This window comes from Lipomyces japonicus (genome assembly GCF_038497905.1).
Source record: "Lipomyces japonicus strain CBS 7319 unplaced genomic scaffold V1514scaffold_32, whole genome shotgun sequence".
Lineage (NCBI taxonomy): Eukaryota > Fungi > Ascomycota > Lipomycetes > Lipomycetales > Lipomycetaceae > Lipomyces > Lipomyces japonicus.
In genome coordinates this window covers 37,700-61,860 of record NW_027117844.1, presented here as the reverse complement: position 1 = coordinate 61,860, position 24,161 = coordinate 37,700, and the positions used below count along the sequence as shown (strand labels likewise).

General features: G+C 43.5%; 11 protein-coding genes across 11 annotated transcripts; 6 read left to right on the top strand and 5 right to left on the bottom strand.

Annotated features, from left to right (window-relative positions):
• The first annotated feature begins 29 nt into the window (after positions 1-29).
• On the top strand, positions 30-2,050 carry V1514DRAFT_334148 (cytochrome P450). The gene is made up of 3 exons (XM_066928167.1): positions 30-490; positions 582-1,227; positions 1,289-2,050. Exons 1-3 carry the CDS (start codon positions 149-151, stop codon positions 1,885-1,887), a joined length of 1,587 nt encoding a protein of 528 aa, XP_066782222.1. The 5' UTR covers positions 30-148; the 3' UTR covers positions 1,888-2,050.
• On the bottom strand, positions 1,934-4,723 carry V1514DRAFT_334145 (Dfp1/Him1, central region-domain-containing protein). The gene is made up of 3 exons (XM_066928166.1): positions 3,622-4,723; positions 2,388-3,557; positions 1,934-2,332 (listed from the first exon to the last, which is right to left on the bottom strand). Exons 1-3 carry the CDS (start codon positions 4,564-4,566, stop codon positions 2,222-2,224), a joined length of 2,226 nt encoding a protein of 741 aa, XP_066782221.1. The 5' UTR covers positions 4,567-4,723; the 3' UTR covers positions 1,934-2,221.
• Positions 4,724-5,736: 1,013 nt separating this feature from the next.
• V1514DRAFT_127103 (Cullin) lies at positions 5,737-8,393 on the bottom strand. The gene is made up of 2 exons (XM_066924439.1): positions 8,260-8,393; positions 5,737-8,204 (listed from the first exon to the last, which is right to left on the bottom strand). Exons 1-2 carry the CDS (start codon positions 8,308-8,310, stop codon positions 5,850-5,852), a joined length of 2,406 nt encoding a protein of 801 aa, XP_066782220.1. The 5' UTR covers positions 8,311-8,393; the 3' UTR covers positions 5,737-5,849.
• Positions 8,394-8,741: 348 nt separating this feature from the next.
• V1514DRAFT_334143 (Mss4-like protein) lies at positions 8,742-9,723 on the bottom strand. Its single transcript, XM_066928165.1, has 2 exons — positions 9,054-9,723; positions 8,742-8,987 (listed from the first exon to the last, which is right to left on the bottom strand). Exons 1-2 carry the CDS (start codon positions 9,628-9,630, stop codon positions 8,920-8,922), a joined length of 645 nt encoding a protein of 214 aa, XP_066782219.1. The 5' UTR covers positions 9,631-9,723; the 3' UTR covers positions 8,742-8,919.
• Positions 9,724-10,203: 480 nt separating this feature from the next.
• Positions 10,204-12,909, top strand: V1514DRAFT_353384 (Spc98 family-domain-containing protein). The gene is made up of 4 exons (XM_066929534.1): positions 10,204-10,241; positions 10,306-10,534; positions 10,621-11,067; positions 11,132-12,909. Exons 1-4 carry the CDS (start codon positions 10,218-10,220, stop codon positions 12,733-12,735), a joined length of 2,304 nt encoding a protein of 767 aa, XP_066782218.1. The 5' UTR covers positions 10,204-10,217; the 3' UTR covers positions 12,736-12,909.
• Positions 12,910-12,933: 24 nt separating this feature from the next.
• On the top strand, positions 12,934-14,549 carry V1514DRAFT_368773 (uncharacterized protein). The gene is made up of 2 exons (XM_066929917.1): positions 12,934-13,078; positions 13,273-14,549. Exons 1-2 carry the CDS (start codon positions 13,063-13,065, stop codon positions 14,328-14,330), a joined length of 1,074 nt encoding a protein of 357 aa, XP_066782217.1. The 5' UTR covers positions 12,934-13,062; the 3' UTR covers positions 14,331-14,549.
• Positions 14,500-16,809, bottom strand: V1514DRAFT_334135 (uncharacterized protein). Its single transcript, XM_066928164.1, has 2 exons — positions 16,527-16,809; positions 14,500-16,453 (listed from the first exon to the last, which is right to left on the bottom strand). The coding sequence occupies exon 2, from the start codon at positions 16,410-16,412 to the stop codon at positions 14,727-14,729; it is 1,686 nt and encodes a 561-aa protein (XP_066782216.1). The 5' UTR covers positions 16,413-16,453; positions 16,527-16,809; the 3' UTR covers positions 14,500-14,726.
• A 333-nt stretch (positions 16,810-17,142) lies between these two features.
• Positions 17,143-19,573, top strand: V1514DRAFT_334132 (uncharacterized protein). The gene has a single exon (XM_066928163.1). The coding sequence runs from the start codon at positions 17,196-17,198 to the stop codon at positions 19,359-19,361; it is 2,166 nt and encodes a 721-aa protein (XP_066782215.1). The 5' UTR covers positions 17,143-17,195; the 3' UTR covers positions 19,362-19,573.
• Positions 19,574-20,263: 690 nt separating this feature from the next.
• On the top strand, positions 20,264-21,096 carry V1514DRAFT_334129 (mitochondrial carrier domain-containing protein). The gene has a single exon (XM_066928162.1). The coding sequence runs from the start codon at positions 20,331-20,333 to the stop codon at positions 21,012-21,014; it is 684 nt and encodes a 227-aa protein (XP_066782214.1). The 5' UTR covers positions 20,264-20,330; the 3' UTR covers positions 21,015-21,096.
• V1514DRAFT_368769 (CBF/Mak21 family-domain-containing protein) lies at positions 21,059-22,969 on the bottom strand. Its single transcript, XM_066929916.1, has 2 exons — positions 22,616-22,969; positions 21,059-22,534 (listed from the first exon to the last, which is right to left on the bottom strand). The coding sequence occupies exons 1-2, from the start codon at positions 22,865-22,867 to the stop codon at positions 21,065-21,067; spliced, it is 1,722 nt and encodes a 573-aa protein (XP_066782213.1). The 5' UTR covers positions 22,868-22,969; the 3' UTR covers positions 21,059-21,064.
• Positions 22,970-23,403: 434 nt separating this feature from the next.
• V1514DRAFT_348285 (F1F0 ATP synthase) lies at positions 23,404-24,142 on the top strand (the record flags this gene model as incomplete). The annotated part of the gene is made up of 2 exons (XM_066929320.1): positions 23,404-23,444; positions 23,521-24,142. The coding sequence occupies 2 exons, from the start codon at positions 23,404-23,406 to the stop codon at positions 24,140-24,142; spliced, it is 663 nt and encodes a 220-aa protein (XP_066782212.1).
• Between the last annotated feature and the right edge of the window lie 19 nt (positions 24,143-24,161).

Genomic DNA, 24,161 nt, shown 5'->3' with positions numbered 1-24,161 from the left:
TACGATCAAACCTTGCAACGCTTATCGAACGCAAACCGCAGCAGCGTATATAAATTCGTCCGTTCCAGCAATTGAGAGAGTCAGTGAATCAAAATAAGGGCAATAAACAAATTTATTACTACTTTTGAAATATATATACATATGTATAATGGCTTCAGTTGGTCAACAAGCAATTGCGTCCCTGGCGCTAGACGCTGCTTTTCTTGCTTACACGAGCAGGCCGATCACTAGTTTATCAATCGTGGCCTGGTTTGGGCCATTTTTTTTTTTAGTGTTTGGCATTAATGCCATCTATGCACTTTTTATTTATCCTAATTATGTTACACCGTACCGAAACATGCCGGGTTCGGACAGGCAAAGCGTGTTGTTGGGCAATTTTGTCGATTTTGGTAATCATTATTATGACCATGCCATTGACCTTGGCAAAAAATACCCTGACGCACATTTTACCAGGTTTCACGGTCCTCTTGGTATGGATTACATTATTGCTGTAAGGAACCAAAAAAAAAAATTAAAATTAAAAATAAACCACTATTGGTGTGGATTTGGCGTAACGTTTTTTTAATTGAAAATTCAATTAGGAATCAGTGGAAGCACATTTCCAAATTCTTCAAACTCATGTTTACAAATTTGTCAAACCACTCACTGTCTCTCGAGGTTTTAAAGAAGTTATCGGTAACGGCATTTTTTTCTCTGAAGGTGAAGCTCACAAGGTTCAACGCCGAATTTTAACTCCCGCGCTCACGTATGGTCATGTCAGATTGTTTGTGCCCATATTCATGGACAAGACTTCACAAATAATAAACATTATTAATGATTACTTGCAAGGTGGCACAAAATCAATCAAGTTATTGCCCATATTGGAAAGACTTACGTTAGATGTTATTGGTGAGGCCACGTTTGGCATTGACATGAAAGCCATTTCAGATGAGGACAATGAACTTGTGAAATCATATCGTTTCCTGTCCACGCCTGTGGATTATCCTTTTTTTTTCTTTATGAATTCTCATGTGCCCGGATTTAAATATTTACCATTACCATACAATAATAACATGCGACGAGCAAAATCAACGTTTGAGAAAACTTGTCGCAACGTGTTAAAGACCAAGATGGAAAATTTAACCGAAAAGAGAACGGATGGCAAGGAACGAGATTTGGTTAGTATCTTACTTCGAGATTCTTCTCATCAATGGACCATGGAAGAAATTGAAGGTCAAATCATGACTTGTAAGTTTTAAAGCTCTTTATATATATATATATTATTTTATTTTTAACTTGTCCGCATTAGTTCTTCTTGCTGGTCATGAAACTACTGCTGGTGCAGTATCTTGGGCGCTTCTATCCCTTGCCAAAAATCAAGACGTGCAAGACAAACTACGAGCCGAAGTTAGGCAAAGTTTCCCTGCCGGATTGCAATCAATCACGACTGCCGAACAAATCGAGGCACTCAAATATTTAAACAACGTTGTCAGGGAATGTTTCCGATTAAACCCTCCTGTGCCTCACACCGTTCGTGACGCTGCTCAAGATGTTGAGATTGCCGGCCAGTTTATTAAAAAGGGCACGACCGTGCAAATTTCAATCAAGCACTTAAACACGTTGCCCCAACTTTGGGGTACGGATTCGTTTGAGTTCGTGCCCGATCGTTGGAACGATCGAGTAGCTGATCATGCTTATGGGTATTCTACTTTTTTGCAAGGTGCCAGGTCTTGCATGGGTAAGAAATTGGCCGAGATTGAATTTAAATGCATCTTGGCAAGCTTGGTTGGCAAATATCGGTTTGAGAAATCATCACCTGATCAACCGGATCCGTTGGGTAATTTTGTAATCACCATCAAGCCGATCGATTCCATGCTGTTGAATGTCACAGCCGTTCCAGGATGGTAATACATTAAAAAAAACAATTTTTTTTTTGTTTAGTCTTGTCTGTTCTGTCAATATCATTTTGGATTAAATACAATGCAAATTCAATAAAAATACAAATAAATTATCAGCATGCCAGGCGAATAATTCTAATAATAAAAATAATAAATAATAAATAATAATAACAATAACAACAAGAACAAATGCTATATTCACAAGATCATTCATGCAATAAACAATTCATTTCGTAAAAATTGGGTATTTTAGTATTAAAAAAAATAACCTTATAATAATGATTAAAAAGCTAGAGTCTCGGAAAAAAAAGAAAACAAGACCCAGTCACGCTAACGATTTTCTTTCAAACCATCTCGGTTCTCGGTCTTCTTTCCAAGTTTTTAAGCAGATTATCTAAATCTGCAAAATTTTCATGATTTAATGCAAACTTTCTATGCTTCCGTGATCGCGTATGCTTTACCTTTTGTTAGTTCCCGATAAAATTCTTGTAAAAAAAAAAAACAACATACCTCGTCAAAGTCATCAAACCTATCTTTACAATTTTCACAATAACCCGGTCTCATATCTTTTACTGCGACCTTGTCCTTTCTAACCACGACCGGTGGAACCGGTAATGGTTTCTTTTTGCGATCAAAAATTTTCCGTTTTAAATTATCCATTTCCTTGGATTGCCTCATTGACTTGTTTGCTCCAAGGCCGTTACCGTTTGTGACACCATCGCCCGTACCACCGTTATTGCCTGCTGCCGATTGAGTCATTGATTTAATGTTTGATGTCAAATTCGACATGTTGATGCCGGTAGCAACTAGTTCGTGAGAAAAATTCATCCTTACCACTGCCGCCGGCACCTGCTGTGTTGTTGCTGGCTTGCCTGCCATGTGATCCTTTGCCTCCGCAACTGACTTGCGAGTTTGAATGACGGAAGCTCGACCACTGTTTGCCCTGGCAGAAGTTGACTTGATTGGTTGCAAGGCAAACCTTTTAGCTGCACGCTCCTCAGCATCAATCATGGTCTGATTATAAGCTACTTCATGAAGCACCTCAATATCGGCCGACTGCTCACTATCATGCTTTGCTGGTTCATCATTCTCATCATTTTCATCTTCTTCAATCGCAACTTGTTCCACTTTCTGAGAAGCTACCGCATGAGTTCGCTTTCTTGAATGTTCTTGCACAACCTGTTTTTCTTGCTTTGGAACGTTTCTGTAATTATTATCAATCACAAACGGACATTTGCCATGACCGGATGCACGAAATTGAGGCCATTCGCCATCAGCAGCATGCACAACCTTGGCGTATTCGCGAACCATTACCGGCCTGTAAACCGAAGTAATATCACGAACATAAACATACGGCCCTTTAAAATAATGCATGTCATCACGGATGGCACGAGGGTCACTATCCAATGGGCCGTTTGCTTTTTCTTCCCGAAGAAGTCGACTCAGGTTGTTCGAAGTTTCGCTTTGGTTGATATGACCGCCATTCGTAGCTGTTCGTTTTGTTAAAGTTGTAGGATCTTCTGCCAAATGGGACAAAAATCGAACAAATTTTTCGTATGACCATAATTTCATAGATTTTTGTCGAGCATGGCCAATGATATCCTGAGCCGAATACTCCAAATGAAGAGGCTTGTTTGTGATGACGTGTGTCACGTCGGAGCTGAAAAACATTACAATTTTCTAAAAAAAACCCATCAAATTAGTCGTAACGAGTCGTAATTGGAAAGAAAAAAAAAATACGTACGGCGCCATAGGATACCAAAACTCGCTTATACTTGTCAATTCCAGGAATATCAATCCCATCAAAATAAAACCGGCTGGTGGCAAGTACTTTTTTCCATTGTCTCTGCCATGTTCGAATTGTTTCTGCATCCCGTTCAGCAGTATTATCATTATTATTATTGTTATTGGTATCTTCTTTGGACTCCTTCCGTTCGCGCCTGCTTCTCTCCACTGTCGTGGCTGATACCGCCAACGCTGCAGATGCTGCCGCAATCCTTGCATTCACCCTTCGCTCAGCCTCAGCGGGAGTAATTTGGTTTGCCCGTGACATGGTCTTCACGGGCGCGTCCATTCCCGCATTACCCACACTAACAGCACCGTTTAATATGGCCGTGTTGGAACCAAGCACGCTCGTGACGCGGTTGTTGGCCGTCGGCGACACGTTTGTGGACGGCGCGGCAGAAGAGTAATTCGACGTCAACCCGGCCGCGGTTGAGCCACCGCCAGATATGCCGGACGCGCCAACAACGCTGCTGTTTGTTGCTATTGTTGCCTGTGCCTGGCTCATGCTGGTGCCGTTCAATCTGGAGATGGCCGGTAATGACAGTGACGAGTTATTCGTCCTGTTCGATCGTGATGAGTACGTGCCAATTCCACCAACAGCAGGCTCATTGTGCGCAAACTGTTGGTCAGCCATGTGCGCGTGATGACCATTGGCAAGGCCGGCGCCGGCAGATGACGCGTTGGCTCGTCGCGAGATTATAATGTCCCTGGCTGCCGCGCTCTGAGTACGTGATCGTTTTAAACGTCCGGCATCAACCAAATTCACGACTGCCGAATAAGACGAAACAGGCATGCCATTAGCATTATGCAGTTGATGATGATGATGATGATGATGCGCTGACGACACGGTTCCTCTTCGGCCGTCGATGGCAGACGCGGGACTAGGCAGCGATCCGGGGCTCATACCGAAAAGGTTCAATACTTGAACAGATCGCTTTTACAAGAGATACCGATCTCTAGTGAGGAATTGCCCCGCTCTCCTTGTAAAAAATAAAAAAAAATAAAAAAAAAACTGAAAATATTAGCAAGTTTTGTGCTTGGTTTCCGTGGTTGACTTTACTTATAGACAAACCGAAAAAAAGTTTAAAAGCCCTGCGCTTCTTGTTTGTTTTTGTCTTGCGCGTTTCCCGTGCAACGGTGATTGTTGACAGAGGATAACCCGTACCCTTGTTTTTGTTATGGTACGACTGAACGACTGAACGTCACATATGGGCCCGTTGAAAAAAAAAATCCCAAAATATAGAACTCATTTTGGAATGTCATGAAATTCTTCTTTTTAAATTTCAATCACACGTGTTTACGCCGATAATGTGGCTGCTAATTGTTTACGCGTGAATGAAAGGTTTTTTAAATCCGGCCTGATGCTTCGTATGGACAGTAATACAACTTGTTGCAGCAATTTTTTTTTTTCTTCTTCACAGTAAAACATGTTGATTTCAATAAGTCGCAATTCAAAATCTTCCCAATTGGCAGTTTTTTTTTATTCACGAGTGATCAAGTACGGATTTGAAGTTCATAACTTGACCTACAGGTTTAAAAAAATTTTTAAGCTAGTAAATTATATCCATCAAATACCTAAACAAGACGTGCGTGATGTCAGGTCAACATATGACGGTGCTAGCAGTCACTCCGTCTCAGTCATAAATCGGGTTTTCCCTCATAACCGCAGCACCTGCAACGATGACGATGTTGTTGTTGTTGTTGATGATGATGATGATGATGGTAATGATGACAATTGCTGTAGTGGTATGCTTAAAGATGACCACTATCAAATGCAACATTCACGCCGAACTTGTGGGTCGTTATTCCCTGGCTTGTCTTGGTGGCCATGGTTGGGATTATGGAAACCTCGGCCCGAGCCTGATCGATACCACGATTTTTTGAAAGGTTGTGAACCTAGTGATTACAGGCAGCATGCGATTAAGATATATTCCGCATACCCCCAAATCACACGTGACTGATTTGTCGTATTTCTATATGCCTCCTTTATATGTGACACGTTTAAATGAACTATTATAGTTAAAAAAAAAAGAAGAAAAAAATTTAAGAGCAAGTCGTAATCGAGTGACCGTGTACAGCAAAAGCTGTGGTTTGTTTGTTTGTTTGTTTGTTTTTGTTTTTCACTATATGCATTTCTATTCATATATGTTTTAAAACAAATGTAATGTAGAATGTGCACGTTTAAAATCATGCCAAGTAATGGTATAAATGCCTGTTTTCTGACGACCGCTCAATATATTCTCGTTCGAGCAATGCATCGATTCGTTTTTTAATTAATGCCGCATCAGGATGAAACCTTGATGCCAATTGAGAACCAACTTCGGCCACCAAAATATTATGTTCCAAAATTTTGCGAGCTTTCATGATGCGCACGATCGCAGCATCAGTTAAATATTTCCGTAACGAATCAATTTTTTCCATTGTTTCTTTCCGTTCATGATCCGTTTCAGTTTTATTAATATAAGCCACGGTTGGGATCTTGATTCGAACGTATTGTGATTCAAACGAATTATTAAACGTAAACCGATCAGTAGGTTTAATATTTTTCGACATTGGTTCCTTGATTAATATTCGGGTCTTGGGCACGACCGATAATGATTGCAAGTTCCGGATCAGTTCGTTTTCCGGAATCGACGTGGCAGCCTTGATGTCGTCAAACAAAAGTGATTGGCCATCGGCAAGGTTGTTAAACAAGAGCAGGATAACCATGCCATAAGTGGACACGTTGATTTCATGCTTGCGCTTGCGGAAACTTACGCGCAGGTCGGCATTACCCATGTTGGGGTTCCACGTAAGCACCCTGCCGCTGTGCCGGTCAGTGTAAAATTTTTCAAATGATTTCTGAATGCGATCTAATTCTGGCGGGAAAATGCAGGTCCGCGATTCCGTGTGCGAAAGGTTGACCGGCCAATTCGTGGACGTCAACACGGACACGAATAATTCGGTTTTCCGATCCGGATCCGCAGTTTGCACGTGAGCCTTGTAATCTTGCATCATGTCGTTGGAAACTTTCATGTCCTTAAACATGCCTTCCAATTTTGTCGTGAATGAAAATCCGACTTCTAATTTTAACTTGGCAATCATTAACCGCTCGGCATCATCCGATACCGACCTGCCGCCGAGTAATCGCTTGGCCAGATGAGTCTTGTAATATGTTTCAAACATGTCCTTATCTGAAATATATCTAAATAACGTGATGGCCCGGTTCAGGACCAACTCAGCTTCATCTTCAGTCTTGCCCTTTAATCCCTTTTTCAGATTGTCATCTAAAAACAAAGACAAGAATTCACTACAACGATTAATGCGATTAATAAATGATGAAAACGCGTTCGTGAGTGAAGTCTGAATTTGATTGTCACCATCCATCGCATCGTTAAGAATCTTGTCGTATTTCTCCTTCAATGCCAATACGCCTTCCACCCATTTAAACGCGGCAACCGTGGCCAAGTTTTGTGATGCGCCGCCATTCTTAGACTTGTCTTGCTTGTTTAACTCTTCCAACACGTCTTGGTTGACATTGTTTCCCTGATTCACGACCCTGGTCATCAACGCGTTGCGCAAATCAGTCTTTTCCGGATCAACACGTTTGCATAATGCGTACAGTCGTTTTAAATCATCAATCTTGTTATTTTCAATCATGAATGTTAAGCCGGACTGGTCAAATTCAATAACCGCGTTGACATTTTTGGTAATCAAATTTTCTTCCACAATTTTTGTAATTTTAGGTTCACTAATCACAGAAAGGTACGACATTGATCGCTCGTATTCTTCTTGTAATCTTTTCTCAGTCTTGATCAAGTATTGACTCGAATCACATTCTTGTAATAATCGGGCCGCTTCAGATATATAAAATTCTACTGATGATTGTAAAAATATTGGTTCGAACGATCGTGAATACACGGATTCGCCATCCAATTTGTCCTCCGTGAGTGATTCGAGCATGACCACGATTGATTTGATCATGGCCGTATCCACAATGTCGCCGTCCCGTTCAAGCTTGATTTGGCCAAGAATAATACTGTAAATATATTCACCAACATGAGATTCGTCATTACGAACCACGTTATCTCTAAACAGGGCAAGTCCGGCATCGTATATCAGCGGCAGTTGCAATTCCTTGCAATATACTCGGTCCATGTACATCAATATGTCACTAATCATGCGCATGCAAAGACAATGATCATCCCATTGCTGCTTCACGATTTTTAAAAACTGGATGCCAGCCTCGGCTTGATCAGCTGCCAATGCGAATGATGAAGGCACGAGGCCATCAACAATGTCGGAACGGCCCATGCCATTAACGGCAATGATGTTGGTACTAAGCGGAACCAATTCCGAGTCAACCACGTCTCGCAAATGCTGGCCGACAAATTCCTTAAACGAGTTGTACAATTTTGCCGCGTGCTTTTTCAATACCAATGTGTACGCCGTGCGGTATAACTCTTCGTATGATAACCGAGACGCGTTCTTTCGGTACATTTCTTGCATGGCGGTCGATAAAACGGACCATGACTCGTCAAAGTTCACGTCCGCAGAGTCGCGCTTGAACAAAAGTTAGACACAATGATGATTTAAAAAAAAAAAGAGACAACTTTACACTTCGCGGCGGACGCATCTTAATTCGTGATCTCCCACTTGACATTGACATTACTCAATATAACCTAATCTTTGAAACAAAATATTTTTATCAAGGTGGAGAGAAAATCCGTTCTATTTGATGGACGAGGGTTGAAAAGGTAACAACAGATTTGGCTCTTTATTGATGATCTCCAAAACTCAGCAGGACAAAAAGAAAAACATGCTTTCAATATACGTCAAAACACAATTTGAAACAACTGAATAAAAACCAATATAATAGGTTTGCCGTTTGACAATTGGTAAAACGTTCTTTTCAAAGCAACATGTGTTTGGTGTAGTAGAAAAGTGTCCCGGCAAACGAGTTCAATTAATTGTTTTGGTCATGACTCAAGCGGGGTGACACTGCGAGGACTTTTTGTAATATTCAAAACATACGAAATCCATGTTTAATACAACCTTACAAGAAAACAATATATAGATATATATGTTAAGTCACTCTACAATCTATACATTAAATGCTTGCATCATGTCAAACAACGCCTGGTCATTCAACATGCGAAAGGTAAAAAAAAAAAAAAAAAAAAAACCTCACAAACTCAGACTCAAAAACACCTTTCGACCGTTAAACGTATACAGAGAAACAAACAAAAAAAAATTAAAAGCAATGCCAGTAACTTATTTACCCCGCCTTAAACCTTAAGCTAATACTGTTGACACAATGACGTTCATCAGTTGGAGTTTTGTAACCTTTTAAATGAAATGGTTAGTATGTAAACCTGTCAAGCGTAGCATGAACGGCCAGTTGTGTCTCACCTTCACCAATAAAAATATGACCGAGATGACCACCGCAATTGGAGCACACCATTTCGGTTCTGACCATGCCAAACGATCGATCTTCGATTCGCTTGATGGCACCGGGCACGGCTTCATAGAAAGCCGGCCACCCGCAACCGGAATCAAATTTTGTTTTGCTTTCATAAAGTGGCACGTTGCAGCCAGCACAGTTATAAACACCTTTATCATGATGATATTCATATTCACCGGTAAACGGACGTTCCGTGCCTCGTTGCCGAAGAACTTGGAACTGGGTCGGACTCAGCACTGCCCGCCACTCGTCTTCGGTCTTTTGAACCGGAAAATTGGAATTGTCATTATCACGACCCATGCTTGCCAATAATAATGAAGTAGTGAAAAACCTGGCGGATTTAGGTGATGATGACGACAAGAGTGTGCTGGTGATGATGAGGTTGATTACGTTTGCCGAGCGCCTGGCCGTCTGGGGTAAATACGAGCAGTGAGTGAGTCTAAAAATAATCCGCTGGGCACATGTTTGGCGCTGAATCCGGCCAGCAGTAGTAGACAACATGACGGGCCTGGCCTGCCTTTGCATTTCACAGGACAAAAAGGCACTCAGACAGAAATTTGTACAAGGGGGGAGACAAAAATCAATACGAGAAGGAATTAAAAAATCAAACTGCTTTGGACTGTTCCGTTCCCGTGTCAGGAGGGTTAACGCTAGTTTCGAACCTGGTTAGCCCGCCATGTTCATTTTTATTTTTTTTTTTTTGCATTCAAAACGTCAACAGATACAAGTCGAAAAAGAAAAGAAAAATTGAAAACAAGAAACAAATAAAAATAAAGTGTTTTAACAATGATCAACAAGTGCAAGTAATAAATAATAAAACAAACCACAAGTTGCATTTACATTGATTGGCCTGGCAACCTGGCGTAACAGACACCGAATCTCCACAATGCATATGCATATATGCATGAGATCTGCCATTTGGCAATGCTGCAACTGCATATATTATACGTACAACTATCATCGACTTGCCCATGTCCAAATGTCCAAAGCTGCAAACATAAAGTGATTTCAACAAGTCCACTAATTTTTTGGTTACCCGGACAAGGTGCCAATTTAAACACGACGCGTTGTTTTTGTAAATACACAAATGTCCTTGACCCTCACAACTAGTCATGACTACAGAAATTCTTGATCCGGTATGATTTGAGGAGAAAAAAAAATTGTCAAAAGTTAAAAATAATGTTGAGTGTTTTTTTATAGAAGTCCGGTGACGGTCATGGCACGACGACGGCTACCGCGACCGCGGCAACAGCATCATCATCATCATCATCATCAATACCACCACCACCACCACCGCCGGCACAAGTGAAGAAGACGCGGTCACGGTGGACACCTGATCTGGCAGCCGGTGCCGATATTGAGACGTTGTTTAGTTCATTCTCATTACAAACCAAAGCTGACATCTTGGCCGCAAACAGGGAAACTTCTGGTATGGAATTTTGACCCCAATTATTATTATTATTAAAATAAGAGATCCATGCAAGACTGACATGGTTTACAAAAAAAAAAAACTAGACCCATCAGAGTCCAAACTATTAGGAAGCTTACCTTACACACTGCAAGGTCTTGGCTCGACCACGCTGCCGTTCGCGAGTGCAGGCACGATTTCGTTACCAAACACGTTATCGCTTCCGGCAGTTTCGATCTTGCACATGTTGGTCGAACCAGCATTGCTATACAAATCATTGGCATCGTTTGTTGATTCGCCTGGTGGCTTGGTCGGTCAGGCGTTTAGGCGAGCGATCGAGCACGAATTGCGAGGTTACCTGGCATTAACCGTGCAAATTGATGAACAAATTCGCAAGGAACTTGAAGCTGAAAATATGATCGACTTGGAAAAAAAAAAAAAAACCCCTCAAGGCTGGAGTCTTGGCGGCGTGACATTGAAAAAATGCGTGTATTGGTTAAGGGAGCCGACCTTGATTTTACGGTTGATAGCTGACATGGTTGAAAATTCAAAAAGTAAGGGAAAAAAAAATTTTTTTTTTAAAAAAAAAAATAGGTTTGACTGACGTGAGGAATTTAGACGAAAACGGGGTTCGGTTGTTGAACGTGTTGCATTCGTACACGGCACATGGTGATCCGTTTGTGGCCGAATATGTCATAAACTTGTTAGACCACGTATCGCGGCCTTTTTACGAATTTGTGCAGGAATGGTTATACACGGGAGATTTCCGAGATCCGTATAACGAGTTTTTTGTCAAGAAAGGTAGTGACCAGGATTCGTTATGGGAGGGCAAGTATTATCTTGATCGAGTGCAGATGCCGTCGTTCATGACCGAACAAGTCGTCAGCAAGATTTTCCAGACCGGCAAGAGTTTAGATTTTATTAGGTGGGCATGTAATGAAGGTGATTGGGTTGACAATAATGGTCGGGAATTGTCGCAAGCGTTCCATTATGGCGAAGCTGACACGGCCAGCATGGAACGGGCCATTGACGTGGCGTACAACGGTACCGTGACTCACTTGCGGTTGTTACTGACGACGAAATTTAAATTTTTGGATCATTTGCAAGCCATGAAGAAGTACTTGTTACTTGGGCAAGGCGATTTCGTGGCCATGTTGATGGAATTATTGGCACCTTCGTTGGAAAGACCGGCCAATACGTTGTACCGGCATAATTTAACTTCCATATTGGAAACCGCCGTGCGAGGATCGAACGCACAGTATTCGGGTGCGGACGTGTTGCGCAACCTGGACGCGCGCATGTTGGAACTATCCCATGGCGAGATTGGCTGGGACGTGTTCACGTTGGAATACAAGGTGGCGTCACCGTTGGACGTGATTTTTAATTCTTACAGTACCAGGCAATATCTAAAAATTTTTAATTTTTTATGGCGCCTGAAACGGGTCGGGTTCGTGTTGGACCTTGCCTGGCGGCGATCAATCACGGGCGCGCGAGGCATATTGTCAAGTCATGACAGCAAAAATGTTGACAAGTTTGCTGGTTCGGATTGGAAAACGGCTCGGGCTGGGTGTGCTGAAATGATTCATTTTATATGTCAATTAGAGTATTACATATTATATGAAGTTATTGAGTCATCATGGTCAACCTTGCAAGCCGAGTTGGGCAAGCCTGAACTTACGTTGGATCAATTAATTAAGTTGCATGCCAGATTTTTGGCCAACATTACTCATAAGGGATTATTAAGTTCAAAATCATCAAAATCGTCAGCAGCAGCAGCAGCAGCAAAGCATCGTCATGAAGATGACAACATCACCCATGATGATGACAAGGACGACGACTTGATGGTGCATCAATTACATGAAATTTTAAAAATCATGATATCATTTGCTGAAGCCATGAATCAATTATATGATTATTCTGTTGAGCAATACTCAGTCATGATTAGCAGCACCGGTCAAGTCGGGACTGACGACGACCACGACCGCGGCAACGAACGGCATGTGATTCAAGACCGGGTTCGCAACATTAAATCCAAATTTCGAGATTCATTACAAAAATTATTAACCGGATTATCAACCCAACCCGATACCGAAATGAGATTTTTAGGTGTCAGGTTAAATTTTAATGAATATTACGTGATTGGCAAACCTAATGGCAGCACTAGTAGTAGTAATAGTAATAGTAGTACAGGTGGAACAAGAAAAAGTCGTCGGGACCGGTGATGCTAATTTAAAAATAAAAAAATAAAAAAAAGGCATGTATTTAGTTATTATAAATGTACTATTAGGGGGGGGGTAATTGTGGCATAAACAAACTATATCAACAAATAAAATATTTTTTTTTTTTTGGCTCTTTCAAAAGTGAGGGAAAGGGCAGCCTCGTTTTTTTAAAAAAAATAAAAAAATAAATAAAAAAAATGAAAAAAAAAAAAAAAAAATAAACCGATTGATTGATTGATTTCAAAATATCAAAAATTTTTAATTTTTGGTCAAACAATTCAAATTAAAAAAGAAAAGAGCAAAGAATTTTTTAATAAATTATACGAGGTAATGCCGTATAGAATTGGTACGTTTCATTTTTTTTTTTTTTTTTTTTTTTTTTTTTGTTTTTGTTTTTGTTTGGGTAACTTGATTGATTCGGCAATAAACACTCACACCCAATGTGGTGATGTTTTATTTGAATCGGGCATTTTATTAATTCATGTTTAATTCAATTTTACTCATCACTAACATTTTTATTTATTTTTTTTTAAAAATCAGAAATTGCAAAGCAAGGCCGCGCTGCATGTCGCAGTCCATGGTGCCAAAAAGCATCCAAAACAACGACAACAACAACAACAACAAAAAAAGAACAACAAAAACAAAAACAAGAAAACATATCAACCGAACTAAACAATGGTCGGATTTCAAAAGGAAGCTTACGATTAGGCGTGTTTGTTGACACGGGCAAGTTTCAATCATGGCAATGGCGGCATTGGTCGTGCGTGACGCCTCGCGTGTTGCAAAACCTGACGCGCGACTCCGCAAACGGCAATGACGGTGACGGTGACGGTCAAGAACTGGATGGCATTGATGAATTAGATCAGCATGACCGGTCACGCGTGTTGCGGGCAATCAGGCAAGGTCATGTGGATGATGATGAATATTGGGGCGACCTGAGTGCGAACCGGATCGATGCCGGCAGCAACCGGAAGGGCATAAAGAGGAAAAAAACTGAAAATGATGATGATGAGGAGGAGGAGGAGGAGGAGGAGGTGGAGGAGGAGGAGAACTACGACGATGACGATGACGATGACGACGACGACGACGACGAATGCGATGAGGATGATAAACATGCAGTGCAAGCCGGGCAAGGTTCAACTGGATTGCCAAAATTAAAAACCAAAGCTGAATCCGGACATGAGCCAACTGGTGCTCATGTGGTCAAACGAGGACGCGGCCGGCCCAGGAAATCGAGCACGGTTTCACAACATCAACACAACAACAACAACGACGACGATGATGATAATAACGTGAATTCCAAACGTGAACAAATCGAACCCGAACCTGATTCGGTCTCACCTTCACCATCATTAAATAATTCAGTTACGGAAAGTACTAACGATGATGGTAACGGCAGCAGCAGCAACAACAACAACAACAATAATAATAATAATAATAATAATAATAATAATAATAGCAGGCGAGGCCGGGGTCGTCCTAAAAAGACGGATCCGCCGGTTAAAAAGCCAATCAAGTTATTAGCACCACCATTACCGGTTGGTGAAAAAAAGAAAAGGGGAAGACCAAGAAAATATATTTTTCAAAATTCTGAATAAAAAAATACTTATCGTATTAATCAAACCGATTTGCTTGTTCGATTTGGAGTGAGGATTTTTTTATTTTTTTTTTTTTTTTTATTTTTTTTATGAATCAACGAGGTGGTAATAATAACAAAAACAAATAATCTAGGAGTGGGTAATTTTGTATATTAGTATATTGCAACGTATAATAGTCATGTGAATGTATTTTTTAATAACAGTTTTTTTTTTTTTTAAAAAAAAAATAAAAGACAAAAACAAACGTTTTGTTTAAATGATATACATAGTCAAGTATAACTATATAAAAGTATAAGAATACATCAAAATAGCAAACAAATTCAATTCATAAATAAAAAAAAATAAATAAACTCCTGCAAGATCTTACCAAAACTAAAAAAAAAAAATTAAATTAAATTATACGTAACGCCTTGAACCAGAGATTTGAGATGCCAAACTTTGAGTTAACGATGACATGGGCACGGTCGTGGTGGCAGCACCGGCCGAAGTTGCCGATGCAGAAGAATGCAAAACAAAATCTTGAGACAGGGCAAGATTGATCGGATCCTGACCGGGTGGCAATGCCCTTGTTGCCGAACAATCTTTGTGAGCCAACAACAATGCCTTGAGGTTAACAACTTGTTCTCGCAACGCGGTCACTTGCGCGTTTAACGCATCGTTTTCGGTACCGTAATATTCCACCTTGGCTTGCAAATTCGAAAGCCATTGCTTTTTCCGTTGCCGACATTTTAATGCCGCCACTCGGTTGCGTTCCAAAAAATTTTTCCTTTTCTCCTCGTCGGTCATTTTTTTGTTGATCGATCCGGCTGTGGCGGTTGTGACCGACGTCATGGCCGGGTTTATCGTGATATTGGTCGACCCTGTCGAGTCGGCCGAGCCACGGCGGTCATCATTGTCGTCTTCGTCTTCGTCGTCGTCGTCAATGCCACCGGCACCGGCATCGTCAGTATCGGACAAGTGTGAGGGCATGGCGTTGCGTGAAGCATTACCTCGTTGCCGCTTGTTTGGACCTGTAGCAGTTTCGTCTGATTTTCTCGCCTGTTTTTTATTTGGCTTTCTCTTTGTGTCTTTGACAAGTTCTTCTTTGACGACGGAGGCGTTATTATGTTGTTGTTGTTGTTGTAGTAATTGTTGCTGTTGTTGGCCCTGGCTGAGCATGAACAATCCACTGGCGGCAGCAGAAGCTGGATCGTATTCTTGCTTACTTGTAGTAGGCAAATGCTGCAGTGGCCGATTCTGAGACAAGATATGGAATATGGCCTGGGTTTGATCTTGGCCGGACGAGGTGATGGAGTTAAGCGGGTTTGTTGGGCCCACAGTGACAGACGTGGCTTGTGACGACGACGACGACGCCGCGGGCGCAGTGGTGGCAGTGGTCGTGGTGTTTGTGTTTGAAGATGCAGATTCGACCGGCGTCGGCGTTGGCGGGAACGGGCCGGTTTGCAATCCGTTCGGGGTTGGCGGCACGAGGCCGAATAATGCTGCCGTGGTGGGAGACGGGGCGGGAAAGATGGAGCCGCTGCCACCGGGCGTAAGACCGGTGCGAATGCCAGATTCGTTTGGGGTCAGGCCGGTGCGCAAATGATGGGCGTCCACAAAGCTGAGGACGCCACCTCCGACCGAGGACGTGGTGCCGTTGCCGGCAAGGGAAGATGAAGACGGGGTTGAAGATTGCGGGCCTTGCAACATTGCTGGGGATAAAGGTCCGGAACGTAAACTGTTTATGCCCCAATAGTTTGCAGACGACGGCCCGCCGGATCCGAGTAATGATGATGGTGAGGCGATCGAGGCAACCGGGGGTAATAACGCAGCAGCGGCAGCGGCAGCGGCAGCAGTTGTCTGACCAGGTCCGACAAGTTTGCCGGCCGAATTAGGAGTGGATTCCTTGGAAGCAAACGATTGTTCGAACGGGTTTGGTTCGAGATCGAATTTCGTGGCCGACGCATGCCTTGATGATTTGCCGGTGGTGGTGGTTGTTGTTGGTGGTAGTGGTGGTGCTGTTGTTGTCGACGTTGCTGTCGATGATGCTGCTGTGGTTACGGTGACTGTAACCGGAGAAGCTGCTGGTGCTGCCTCAGTCATGACTGCTGAAGTACATGCACAAAGTGAAATGAAACCCGCAACTAGAACAGACCCGGGGCGTGGTAAGGAAAAAGAAAAAAGACATGATGGGAAAATGGGGGGGATTGAACATACCAAAAGTCGAATATTGAAATTAAAAGCCGTGCTGCGGCTCGATGGGGGTGGTTGATGATGGCCGCAATGAACCTGGAAAGGCACCCGAGCGACAAAAGAAGAAAGAAAAAAAAAAAAAAAAAAAGACGTGGCAAGGAAATGGGGTTGAATTGAGTGTGCAAATTCAGTGCCTGAGTTTGAAATGCTTAATTTTCCAAAAAAATCCGACACCGAGTTCAACGAGCCAAGCGAAACCGTCAACCAGCAGGCCAAAATCCAAAAAAACAAAAAAAAAAAAACGGACAAATGACGGAATGATGATGACGACGATGGATGAATGTTTTGTCGCGGTGACGTACTGCGCACTCAACGTTGGTGGACTGGCACCGCAACCGCCACGGCTGCTGTGACGGATGTGCCGTGCCGCCGTGCCAACATGGGGGCATGCGTTATGTAACGGGCGCGATTCTAGTTACGTAACCGGACCGGCCGCTTTGGGCTCCTTGCACGGCGCTTTTGGACTGGTTCGGCATGTCCGCGCGAGTCGCAGCCGGGTAGATTTGTCCACGGCATTTCCGCACCGCATAGTCACTGCATTAGTATTATAGCATTATATATATCGCCCGTCCTGAGCCACCGCCGCCGCCGCCCAAACCCCTCACGTAACCGGTTACGTAACAGACCACGGCCATGTTCTCGCGCAAACTCAAGCAGGCCATCGCGGCTCCGTTTCTGCCGCCTGCTCCTTCGCCCTACGACCTCGACCTCGACCTGCCGCCATCGCCGCCTCTGCGACCGACCGTGAGTCCTAGTTTATCACCGTCATTCCCGCCAGCGTCTGCGTCTGCGTCTGCGTCTGCGTCTGCATCTGCATCTCCACCGCCCTACGCCCACGCCCACGCCCACGCCCACGCTCACACCCCGTCGCCTCCGCCGTCGCCGCTCATCATGCCCACCCCACTGCCGTCGCTGCCGCTCGAACCCACCGCAGCCGTGCCGCTAGCTTCAACCAGCTCTGGCTCGCTATCACTCTCGATCGCCCTGGCCGAGCCCATTCTGTTTTTGCAGGGCTTCGACCGCGCTGAGCACGCCACCGCGACCCCGGCCATGCTCCGCGGTTCGCTCAAGATCAAGGTCACAAAGCCAACAAAGATCAAAGCGATCGTCTTGTCCTTCACGGGCATGAGTCGCACCGAATGGCCCGAGGGCATTCCGCCTGCCAAGGACGAATACCATGAAGACAACGAACTCATCTCCCATGTTTGGCCTTTTTTTAATGCCCATTTCCCCTCCGCCGATTCGGCATCGTTTGCGGCTGACCTCGTGCTCGATTCCCGTGGCGGCGTCTTGACTGCCTTGCCCGAACATCACTCGGAACATGCTGCTGCTGCTGCTGCTCAGCCTCCTCGGTCGCCTTCCCGGTCGTCCTTCTCCATCTCTCCCGCTGGCAGGAACCGGTCCGGCTCGAGGTCTCGCAGCAATGATTCGCTTGAAGATCATTTGCAACAGCAGCCTCAGGGCACCGCAAACGCAAAGGGCTACCGCTTGTTCCCGCCTGGCGAATATTGCTACAACTTTGAACTCCTGGTTGACAACTCCTTGCCGGAATCGATCGAGTGCGCGCTCGGGTCGGTCAAGTACACGTTGGAAGCCTCAGTCGACCGGCCGGGCGCGTTCAAGTCCAAATTAGTCGGCCACAAGCCCGTCACGTTGATTCGCACGCCGGCTGAGGCTTCACTCGAAGCTGGCGAACCAATCGTCGTGTCTCGCAATTGGGAAGATCAATTGCATTATGACATTGTAATCGGCGGCAAGGCTTTCCCCATCGGTTCCGTCGTGCCGGTCGCGTTCAAGCTCACGCCGTTGGCCAAGGTTAGATGTCATCGCATTCGTATCATGTTGTCCGAAAATACCGAATATTTTTGTCGAAACAAAAAAGTTCATCGCATCGAACCTGTTCGCAAGTTTTTATTGTTTGAACATCAATCGCCTTCGACCGATGACGGTGCCGAAAATTTGTTAGGAAATCTTGACCAACCCGACAATGCCGAAACCGCCGGCCCGATCGAGTTTGAATTCAACGCAAAGATCCCTGGATGCCAAAACGTGAAGCCTCAGGGCAAGGCTGACGCCTACCATAATCATTTGCATGCTGATTCAAATTATGCAAACATTAAGGTTCATCACTGGATCAAGATTATTCTCAGGCTTTCCAAATCCGATCCGGATGATTCTTCAAAACGGCGTCATTTCGAGGTCAGCATCGATTCGCCGTTTCATTTGTTGTCTTGCCGATGCACGACCGCAAATGTGTCCCTGCCCGCTTATGGCAACCTGTTTGCATCTTCTTCATTGTCGTCATTGCCACCTTGTCCCTGCCAATTGGCTGCATCTCCTCAATTTTACCACCAACAACAACAACAACAACAGCAAAATGATGCTGCCAGTTTGCCGTTGCAAGAAAATCAGGCCAGGCCGGTCCATTTACTGCGCCGGCCATCAGTCAATCCGCCGCCGTTTGACGCCGACGTGCCACCACCACCACTCGTGACTCCACCGCCGGAGTATGATTCCGTAATTGAAGCACAAGCCGGTGGCTATTTTGGCAATCAGCTTGATGACAATGACCATGACAACGACTTGGATGACTTGCCGATTTCGTTTAGTCGCTTAGGAGTTAACGGCACGTCGTCGGCATCTTTGGACTCATCAATTTCATCATCTTCTTCATCATCTTCATCATCTTCATCATCATCTTCATCAATCACGCGCACAACGAACCCGGCCGCGTCCGTGGACAACCAATTACCTGTGCCACCGACTCCTGCGGTTTTTAAAAGAGTCTTACGAGCTTGAGGCATTCACAACGTACTCTTGTCGCATATATTATATATATATATAAATATTTTTTTTTTTATTTTATTTTTGTATTAATAACTTTGGGATGGGCGTGAAATTTTATTTTATTTTTTTTTTTTTCTCGGCGTTATAGGTTGATGAATTTATTTTTAATATGAAATGGTTTTTTTTTTATATATAATAATAAACAGTATAGATTAACTACCATATTTGTGTTTATAATTTTGTGTTATTGTACTGTTTGTAGAACAAGCATTTCAGGGCAACAAAACTCGCCGTGCGCTATCGTGCAAACGCCATTTTCTTTTTTTTTTTTTTTTTTTTATTTTTTTAATTTTTTTTTTCTCCTTTGAGTGAGATAGATCATGATCAAATGAGTGACACGGATGATGATCAAAAAATTCATCACAATCAACAACATCAACAACATGATCAAAAAATTCAGACCGGCAGCAAAAAAGGAGCGGTCACAAGTTTCGTGTCGGCTGAATCGGACCTGACCAGTCGTGAAGCAATCTTGTGTGGCGGCATTGCCGGTTTAACATCTCGGTATCGCATCAAATTTTAATTTTATGTGGTTCATTATTTTTTTTTTTGTTAATTTTTAATCTGCGGAGCGGGTTTTTCAGGTTCTTTATTGCACCAATGGACGTGGTCAAGATTCGGTTACAATTGCAAACCACAACCACGACAAGGACGGGACTAAATAATATTAATAAAAATAATCCACCTTACAACGGATTATTCCCATCCATGATCAAGATTGTTGGTGATGAGGGCATCACCGGACTTTGGCGTGGCAACATTCCGGCAGAATTGTTGTACTTGTTGTACGGATCCGTTCAATTCGCTGCCATCCGGCAATCAAACGCTGCCTGGGTTCATGTTTTTGGATTGCCATCATCATCATCATCATCATCGTCGTCTACTACAACGATTTCGTTGCATCGTCAGCAATGGTCATCCATGGCTCAGCAATTCGTAACCGGTGCCGTGGCAGGTGCCGTGGCCACGACGGTCACGTACCCGCTCGACCTGTTGCGCACCAGGTTCGCTGCCCAAGGTGGTGGTGGTGGTGGCGGTGGCCGTCGTGGTTCTCATCATGATGAGCGGGTTTACAAATCATTGGCTCACGCGATTCAACAGATTTACAATCAAGAACGACTGTCCGGATTTTTCCGTGGCTTGCGTCCGGCCGTGTCACAAATCGTGCCCTACATGGGTTTTTTTTTCGCCACGTATGAACCTTGCAAGCGAGTGATTGATCAGCAACTTTTGGCTGATAAGCATCATGATTCTTACTTGCAGGCAAGCAAGATGATTGATTTTTCGTCCGAGGCCTTGGCTGGCATGGTGGCTGGCACGATTTCCAAAACCGGCGTGTTCCCGTTAGACGTGATCCGCAAGCGCATGCAAGTGCAGGGTCCGACAAGGACGTTGTACATTTTAAAATCGATTCCAAATTATCCAAATTCAATCATGGCATGCGTCAAAACAATTATTGCTCATGAAGGCGTACGTGGCTTGTATCGCGGATTAATGGTCTCGTTATTAAAAGCAGCGCCAAACAGTGCAATCACAATGTGGATGTTTGAACATTCAATCAAGTCCCTACGATGGTTTGAACACCAAATCGATTCCTCATTTTGAAAACCCAATTTAATTTTAATTTTTTATTTATTTATTTATTTTTTTTATCTTTAAAATTGCCAACCGGTTACATATGCTGCTTGATCATCATCATCATCATCATCATCATTAGCAAACATGACGGCTGGCACGTCATGTTCAATCGCTGGTGGCTTGCGAACCGATTTAGAAAATTCGGCATCCAACATTGTGGCAAACGAATGATCCAAAAAATCTTCCAAATTATAACTCGGCTTGTTAAACGGTTCAGACATGATCTTGGCCAGCGTGGCCACGTTGGGATGAAAATGTTGTTGCAATGCTTGCAATTCCCAACTGCTTGATTCCAAAGCTCGCGTCATGTTTGGATCCGGTTCGGCAGGATCGAATGGGTCGTTGCCGTTTGCAAACTGGCCGGCATCAAATTCGACCCGATGGATCATGTGATTGCAAGTGTTGTGTCTTTTTAGCAAGTTATAAATAAACGGAATAATAATCACGATCGCGCTCGGCGGCGACGTTAACGCCAACCTGGACAATCGCTTAATAAAACTGGCGACAATGTTGGCAGACAAATGCGTGGATGATAGGAAAAGATCGAGCAATCTGAAAAACCGGGACCGGTATCGCACGTGCATCAAATTGCGATCCAGTAACGCGTACAGCTTTTGGTAAAAATTGGGATAGTCCAGGTTATGCTTGTGCATGAGCACAAACAACGCGTTCAAACTCAGCAACGAAATCACGCCGCCGGCATTGTAAGAATCAGTTAAAAAATCCATTAACGATTGCGGCTTGCTCATGAACGGCACGATTTTTTTATGCATGATTTGTAGCACGTACTTGTACTGATCGGGTGATAATCTCAAGATCCGGTTGTTTAGCACCGCCAACCATGCGTCTTGAAACGCGGCACGGTGAGCCGACGTCTTGCCAACTGCTTGCCGCTTCGTGTTGTGGCACGGTACCCAAAAACTGGCAGGCTCGTAATTAACCTCGGCTTGTTGCTCTACCGCGTACAATGCCGATAACACGTTGGTAGTGAACTTGGCATTGCCCTTTTGTTGTTTTGTCACGGTGGCAATAATACCTGGAAGCAAATGATAAAAATAATACCGCACGTCGTCGTACGCGTTCACGTACTTGCTCACAAACTCAATCACCAGGTCATCATCACGTTGCCGCAATAACAACGTGATGACTTGTTCAAGAAACGACTTTGCGAAATAGTATTCGCCTTTGCTTGGTGCCAGCCAGATGCTTTCGTCTTTTACCAGTCGCATCAAGATTGTTAAACCCGCCACCGCGGTCTCTTCACTTTTGATTTCATCGTCCTCGTCATTCAAGCCTGCATTAACAAGTTCAAGCAAGCCGGTCTTGAAATCGTGCAATCGATCCCGCAGCCAAACCGCCAACGTTTCCTGTGCCGGGTTCGAACTTGTCTTTGAAATTATTAATAATCCTGATGCCAAAAATTTGGCAAACAGTCTAAACAATGCGGCCGCGGCCAAGATCCGGACCTGCTCGTCATTGGTTTTATCCTGTTTTTGAAAAAAAAAAAATAAAGTGTAAACAAACGCGTCCACCATGCCATGGCATTATCTAATTAAAACAAAACCTACGTCAAGATATTTAATTAAATAAACCAAATTATTATAATGCTCTGTCGAACTCGTTACTTGTCGTTCAAGTTCACCTATTCGTTCCGCCGGAGTCGTTGCTGTTGTCGTCGTCGTCAGGCCATGTTCGCTTGCTTGTTGCGAACTTGATTTTTTGGCAAGCTTGCTTTTAATTCGTGAGCCACCTGGTTGTGCTGATGATACTGATGATGATGAGTTTCTAACTCTTTTCTTGGTTGATATTACTCCCGGCATTATACGTATATATATACAATCAATCTGTCTCGGTTTCAGTCTTGGGTTTTCACTAAATTTTTTTTTTTTAAAATTTCAATAAAGGTTAAACCACTGACAACATATTGAACTCTAAAATTGATCAAGTTGAGAGTGTTAATTACATCAGTGCTTAGTCAAGCACAGGCGTTTGGGTTGCGGGCCAATCAGCGACCCGCCAAGTTAGGCCCTAACCTCGGAACGGGCCTTGCATCGTCGGTCGTCGTTGTCGTTTCGGTTCGGGGCAAAATTCAGGACTTTAGAATTTTGCACATAAGAGGCAACAGTCAAAAAGGCCAATTCCCGTTGAGCAGTTCGAATTTTGCTATTCAAAATGAGTTCTTCATTGATGTTCCGTTCCGTTCGTTGTAAGTAGTGGGGTTTTTTTTTTTTTTTAAGATCCAAGGGGGGGTGTGAAATTTTATGAAAGGTTTTTGGAAAGACTTGTCAAAATGGATCTAACTGGTTTTTTTTTTTTTTTTTTTTGGTTTATAGTCACGGCTCGTTCACCAGCTGCCATGTTGCTCGCTCGCAATCCTGCCATCCAGAGAACCACTCCGTATGTTTTTTTTTTTTTTTTTTTTTGCAACACAGATGGGCAAATCCGGTATCTAACAATACATATTTCCAACCAGCATACTATCCAACAAGTCTTATTCCACCAAGCCTGATCCTAAGGACAAGGCTGCGTCATTGATTAATTCGGTTCCGGATTCGTTTTTGACCAAGACCGGTGTTGTTGCCACGGGCACGTTGGCAGCGGTTTATGCAATCTCTAACGAGTTGTACGTTTTGGGTGCCGAAACCACGTTGTTGGCTGTGTTTTCGTCCTTTATCTTCATGGTTGCCAAAGTTGGCGGCCCGGCTTACACGGAATGGGCAAACGGTTACATCAACAATGTTAAATCCATCTTGAACAAGGCCCGTGACGATCACACCGCGGCGGTTAAGGAACGCATCGAATCAGTTTCGGAATTGAAAAGTGTGGTGGACACGACCACAACGTTGTTTGAAGTGGCCAAGGAAACTTCCAAATTGGAAGCAAAAGCTTTTGAATTAAAGCAAAAAGTTGAGATTGCTCACGAGGCCAAGACCGTGTTGGATTCATGGGTTCGTTATGAAGCTTCGGTTCGTCAACGTGAGCAAAAACAATTAGCTGAAGCTGTGATTGCCAAGATTCAAAAGGAGATCAAGACGCCAAAGTTTCAACAGCAAGTCCTTGCCCAGTCTGTTACCGACGTTGAGAGTATGTTTTGAATTTTTACATTTTGTTTAA